The sequence below is a fragment of the Chelmon rostratus genome, chromosome 15, assembly GCF_017976325.1.
Source record: "Chelmon rostratus isolate fCheRos1 chromosome 15, fCheRos1.pri, whole genome shotgun sequence".
Classification (NCBI taxonomy): Eukaryota; Metazoa; Chordata; class Actinopteri; order Chaetodontiformes; family Chaetodontidae; genus Chelmon; species Chelmon rostratus.
Window position 1 is genome coordinate 7,166,221 of NC_055672.1, and position 6,000 is coordinate 7,172,220.

General features: G+C 42.0%; 2 protein-coding genes across 4 annotated transcripts in view; one reads left to right on the forward strand and one right to left on the reverse strand.

The window, feature by feature from the left end:
- LOC121618443 (SAM and SH3 domain-containing protein 1-like) overlaps window positions 1-3,622 on the forward strand; it is a 48,666-nt gene extending 45,044 nt beyond the window's left edge. For both annotated transcript variants that reach the window (XM_041953950.1, XM_041953951.1), the window contains exon 18: window positions 1,268-3,622. In XM_041953950.1, the coding sequence (XP_041809884.1) occupies window positions 1,268-2,073 (806 nt within the window). In that variant the 3' untranslated portion in view covers window positions 2,074-3,622. The remainder of the gene's footprint in view (window positions 1-1,267) is intronic.
- On the reverse strand, window positions 2,846-5,890 carry ddo (D-aspartate oxidase). 2 transcript variants are annotated; one of them, XM_041953952.1, is made up of 6 exons: window positions 5,852-5,890; window positions 5,599-5,699; window positions 4,609-4,814; window positions 4,315-4,423; window positions 4,032-4,208; window positions 2,846-3,858 (listed from the first exon to the last, which is right to left on the reverse strand). In XM_041953952.1, the coding sequence occupies exons 3-6, from the start codon at window positions 4,778-4,780 to the stop codon at window positions 3,300-3,302; spliced, it is 1,017 nt and encodes a 338-aa protein (XP_041809886.1). In that variant the 5' UTR covers window positions 4,781-4,814; window positions 5,599-5,699; window positions 5,852-5,890; the 3' UTR covers window positions 2,846-3,299. The 2 variants fall into 2 exon arrangements, with proteins under 2 accessions (XP_041809886.1, XP_041809888.1); XM_041953954.1 differs by having other exon boundaries at window positions 5,599-5,688; window positions 5,852-5,889.
- Between the last annotated feature and the right edge of the window lie 110 nt (window positions 5,891-6,000).

Below are 6,000 nucleotides of genomic sequence, written 5' to 3' on the forward strand. Positions count from 1 at the left end.
CTTCACTAGACAGACTTGTGCCGTCTTCAGTCCTTCTTGACGCTCGAGTATTTCAAGCCACCAAATTCAGTTTTCATGCTCTTCTGGAAAGACTCTGCTATCGTCACATTCACTTCTGGTGCTGTTTTTTTTCCCAAGCATCTTCTTCTTCCAGTCATACTTTCTTCTGTTTCTGCATCATCGATCTGTTTTGCGGTCACTTTTTTGTCTGTTCAGTGCTTTAGAGAACTGACATTACTTGCCTTTCTTTAGAAGCATAATATTCAAAATGGGATAACACAAGGTTTTCTATTACTATGGGACGAGAAAGTTCACTTGCCTCATGTTATACTGAGCAGTGACCTAAAGACATTTTTCACACCCTTAAGCAAACTATATGTCGAGCTGCTTGTAGGTCTACTCACAAATAGATCTGCAGTTGTGAGTTGTGTGGTGGTTTTTGCGTTTGCTGAAAATGATGACTGTTGAACCGACGTGTGAAAAGATTTAAATAGTTTAAAAAACGCTTCTCAGTAGTTGCAGCACATATTTACTGTGAATGCTTGCTTTATTCATAGCTATATCATTCTTATTGTGGTTATTTGGTTCGGCTTAAGTCTACAAAAAGAAAGTTGAAAAATTGTCAAAATGCGAAGAATTGTGCGTAATGTAAATGAGGGTTCTTGTGAATGTCAAAAGGTCATGTGGTTAGAGAACTTTGTCAGATCAGCCAAGCTTGTACAGTGTATTTCTCTCAAGATTTTGCTGTTTGTGTGTATATTTTTTTAGTCCAGTAAAATATAACGTTGCACAATATTTTATCATGTGCCTGAAAACTGCATAATGCAGAAGAATTAAAATATTTACTAAATGCTATAATTATACTTGTTAAAATATGGTATTTTGTATAATTGTAAATGCACTAAAATGCAGACTTAGAACAACCTTTAAAATGGTTTAACAGAGTTAAAAGTTAAACTCATTCTAACACTTCAGACAGAAGTGTGGCAGGTTGAGGGTCTGGAGTCTCGGCATTTTCTGAAGTGTGCTTCTGTCATGGTTGAGCGTAAGGAATAAATTGCTCCATGCTTTACCAGACTTGACTGCTTCCTTCTTTTCTTTCATTCATCGTTCATTTTTAGCGACTCGCTCTTTCCTTGGGCATCCTGTCACAGTAGCCACTCTTTTCCGACGCTGAGCGCTCTGCTGCTGTTCGCTTTAAGTCAAATACATTTCACAACTGACCAGCACCTGCATGATCTGCACACACTTCACTTGTTTATTTCAGGAAGGGACAAAAAGACATCTTCACCCATGAGCAGGTCCTCCTCCGGGTTTGAGTCAAGCCACCTCCCGTCCCCTGAGTACCCTGATCTCCCCAAGACCCTGACCTCCACCAGCACTAGTCAGACTTCACTCCGAAGCAAACCAGCATGCCTGCCTTCTGTCTTACCATCACTCAGACCCCCACAGAGCAGCTTAACTCTCTTAAGCCCAGCAAAAGGTCATGCTCCTTGTGGAGCCATTGCTAGGGGCCAGAGCTGCATGGAGCTAAGAAGAAACCCAGGACCAGGGCTGCTGAGGCGAAGCTTCTCCCTGACCATCCTCCACAAAGAGCAGAAGAGACGACCCATCAAGCCTGAAAACTGGAATCTGACCCCCAGCATCAAGACCACGGCGCGCACACAGAACACAGTAAATCCTCAGAATCACTGTGAGGTCGTGTCTCTGTCCCCCCAGTCTTCAGCCACATCATATAATGCTGCATGCAGCACTTTGAACAGCGACACAGTAAATGTGTCTATACAAGCAGAAACAACACAAAGCACACACCACCTCCAGCTGCCACCCACAGTCCCAGCAGAAAGGTCCAATTATCCTTTAATAACACCTTCCTCACCAAACCCACGCCGAGAGCCCTTATCAACAGAGACTGCCTGTTTGTACAACTGCACCAACCACATGCTGTCAGAGGACACAACCAGCCGTTCACTTTCGGCCAATTCTGAAGCGCGCCGGCTGAAAATGAAAAGAAAAAAGAAGACACCAACAAACTCAGTAAATCTGGGTTCCCTGGTAGAAGAACGACTCTAGCTGCAGGGTGTTGATCACAAAATGGAGCTTCTTTCTGCAAGGTTTAATCCTCCGAAGTACAGCGAACTGTCACTCCACAGATGTTTATCCTTGCTATTGGATGATGATCTTAAAACCAAATTTCTTTCAGAAGGGTAGAAATACTGATTTTTTTCCCCAAATAGCCAACTGTTCAACTGAGGTGAAAATGCAAGCAGATTACTGTATCTGTGGCACATTTTTCCACAGTATCCAGAAAGAGTAAGATGAGGATAAATGTAGCGTTGTCACTTTATAGTGGATACAGCCAGCATAAAGTTCAGTCTGGGAGAATTAATCTCTCCTGAGGAAACGGACCTGAAGTTTAGACAGTGTTAACTTGTGTTTTCATTACTGACATATCTATTTACACCAGTATGGTTACAGAGTGGTTGGTATGTAATACCCCAGTGTCTATTTCAGATATTCATCATTCAGCTGAATCCTGTCTGTCGAGGACACTGCAGTTACACAAATAAATGAAACTGTTTTGTAGTATATATGTATGTATAGCTCCATTTTGACAGCAGGCCTTTTTCACAGCAGATATTTTGGTATGCTCAGTTACATTATTACTGATGTTATTTGTAACAGCCGTGCTTTTCCTAATATCACAAGTTAAAAAAAAGTTGATATCAGCCTAATCAAACTGAAAGTAGCAGTAGGAATTAATGGCCATTTTTATGTAAAGAGTTGATATAATGTTAAAGGAATTTAGCAGTTGAACAATGAGAAACCACCCAGAAAGCATCGTAAAAATTTATAGTTTATTTCATATCAGTCAGTTATGTACAGTATTTCTCTGTTCAGTAATTTAATTAAAACTGTTTCTTTCCTATATATGCTGTAAAAATGCTACCAAGGCTTTTAATCACTGTCGTATCAGTAAATGTTGGTTTGTTTGAATTAAGTTCATCTCTCTGACAGAAGATCTCTGTACTCAACTGTTCTTAGCACCAAGAAGTAAAAATTAAGAAAGCAGTATTTATAAAGACAAAACAAGTCCCACCACTGTAAATAAATTACCATTAAACTCATTTCATGACATAAATTATTTCCTTATACACACTGTGTAAAATAGTGCAAATACTTAAGCTTTTTACTGTAAGTTTTGATTTGTTGTCAGTTGTATTAAATCTCATGTTTCGTGATTTGAAGGTGAGTGTTCTCTGCATTAACTAACAGTAGGATTTAGCGGCGGGTTCAGGTCACAGTTTAGCCTGTAGAGGCATTTCATGCAGGCACTGCTTGACCAGCCCCACTGCGTCCAGGGCGGTGCCCCAGGCGAGGGTGACTCCCCAGCCTCCGTGGCCGTAATTGTGGACCACAGGCGTCCTGCAACCCTGCAGCTCCACCAGCTCCCTCTCCACCCTCGGGTTCCTCCTGCCGGGCCTCAGACCGACCCACTTGCTGAGGACTTTGGCTTTGCTGAGAGACGGCTCCAGCTTGCTGCAGCGCATCAGGATGCTCTTCGTGTCTCCTTCGTCCACTTGTAGTCGCCAGTCTTCCACCTGTCTCGTGCCGCCGGCAGTGACGCTGTGTATGCCGGGGTAGATGTAGGTCTTTCCGTCTCCATCTCTGATGAAGTGCTGCAGCCAGGGGGCCTCCACCTTGAGGACTTGGCCTCTGACTGGGTACACCTTGCTGTCACCCACCAGTGTTTTAGAGCCCAGACCAGAGCAGTTAACAATGATATCATAGCTGTTGCCCAGTTCTTGAAGACTGTTGATCTTCCTCCGTTCCACCTGACCTCCAGCTTTTCTGAACCTGTACAACAACATGAACTCTTGTATTCAACTATTCACCTCTTCCTTATGGAACCAACATATAAATTGAACTGTACCTATAAATGTTTTAAATATATTGCAATTGAAAATTTTTGAAGAAAAATAATATGACCTAACACCTGTGACAATGCAGGTTTAATATGAAAGACAAACCTCTTCTCAAGCCATGGCAGGTAGCTGGAACATTCACATTTTATGGTGGTGAAAGCCTGCCCGAACTTGTGATCTGGAAACCTTTTCAATTCACGGTCGGTCATGAATCGAAAGCCGATTACAGACTCTGACCAGAAGGGCTTCTGAATGGCTGGAACCTCCTTGAAAATTTGCCAGCTGGAAAAAAATTAAAACAAAAATCACTGGATGTAAAGAGATCTACTTTAGTAGTGACCTAAGTGTCTATTTGCCCCCTTTTATAGCCCTGTATAACAAGTGCTACCCAGAGCTCAGTATTACTCCAGCTTCTGGTGAGTGTTGGGACTGAGCAATGGCCAACAGGTGATCAAAGCTGTCCTTGAACCAGCGTTTTTGTCTTTCCAGGGGAATATCTGGTAGAGAAATACAGTAAAATCAGTCACTGTCAACATGCAAAACTAATGTGTACTGCCACTACATGTGTGCTACTACATGCAAAGGGTGAGGATAGATGACGGGTTTCAGCCTGGAGATATAGTACTGACTGCATATCATTTTAAAATATGCTAACATCTGAGAGAGAAATGTTGTTGCATACCTGGAAACTTTTCAGCAATCATGATCCCAGCAGCTCCATCACTGGTGGTGTCTGGACTGAACTCCTCAGCCAGCACAGTGACGGAGCAGACAGGGAGAGCCTCAGCGATGCACACAGCAGTGGAGAAGCCGATCACACCTGCTCCCACCACTGCAACCCTGACACGTTTCATCCTGGACAGGCCTGACACTCGAACTGGAGGTGAACTGGAGTAGAGAATTGCGTCAAATGCTGCTCGATTGCTACAAGACAACCTTCATGAGCGGCTCTAAAACGTTAATCCACAACTAGCCTTAATATCTAAATTGACTGCACAGTCCAAGAATCAGTAACTCAAAACCTCCTTTAGTCCAAGGACCTGTCATTGTTGGAATGTCTTACATAACAGACATTATAAACTGGGCCTCAGAGCAGGAGGCAGGCTATCACTGCTGCAGATTGCTCCAGGAAGTTTTAATCTGGGGTGATTTGAAGTTTGAGAACTTTTCTTTGATGCGAAATGTTCTTGATGTTTTTATTTACTTGCATTAAAGAACGCACTGGCTTATTTGCATCCTTTCCTCTTCTTCCTCACAGTTATAATACTGTTGAAGTATGTGTGCAGTGGGGCCAGTAGTGAAAGAAGTCTATCAGATAAATGGGATAAGATTTACTTACAGTTTGAAAAGTAAAAGTATTCATTATGCAGCAGAATGGCCCTTGTATTATTATATATTATTCAGTTCTTCTTACTGATGCATAAATGTGTATGGTGGAGATGGATCTCAGTTTAATCTGTAACAATGCATCCTAATAAGAATAATCAAGTAAATATAATGGAGTGAAAAGTACCATATCCACCTGTATATCTCTACTCCATTTTAAAGTTGCATAAGAATTAAACGTAATGTAACAACGTCGTGGAATCTTGTTGAAACACACTGTTTTTGCGTCTGACAAAGATTATTACACTACAGCAAAGCGCAGTCAAAGTAAAACTCGTTGTCTTACCTGTAATGTTAACGAGTATCGCCTCCTTTCCCTGCACACAGGAGTGTCTGCAAATATGTGTTTCCTCGGTCTTTGCAGGGCGTGCAGGTCCTAAAGAACGTCTCATGAGCAATGACAGCGATTATTTACCATTATTATCTACTATTTATTTAACAAAAGTTAAATAATATCAGGTTTGTCACTGATACGTTCTTCTAACTACACGTTTCTTAACATTTTAAACGAACATTTAAAGAGAGATACAATTGAATACCTGTTTCATGCAGTAAACAGCAACAGCTGATCTACAAAGCACGCGACGGTACGCAGGCAGTTTAGAGAAAGCGCTCGTGCGATCCACAGCAGATGTAGCTCAGCTGTGCGAGGATCTCGTCAGAACCACACCTCTCGCGATAAGTCAGT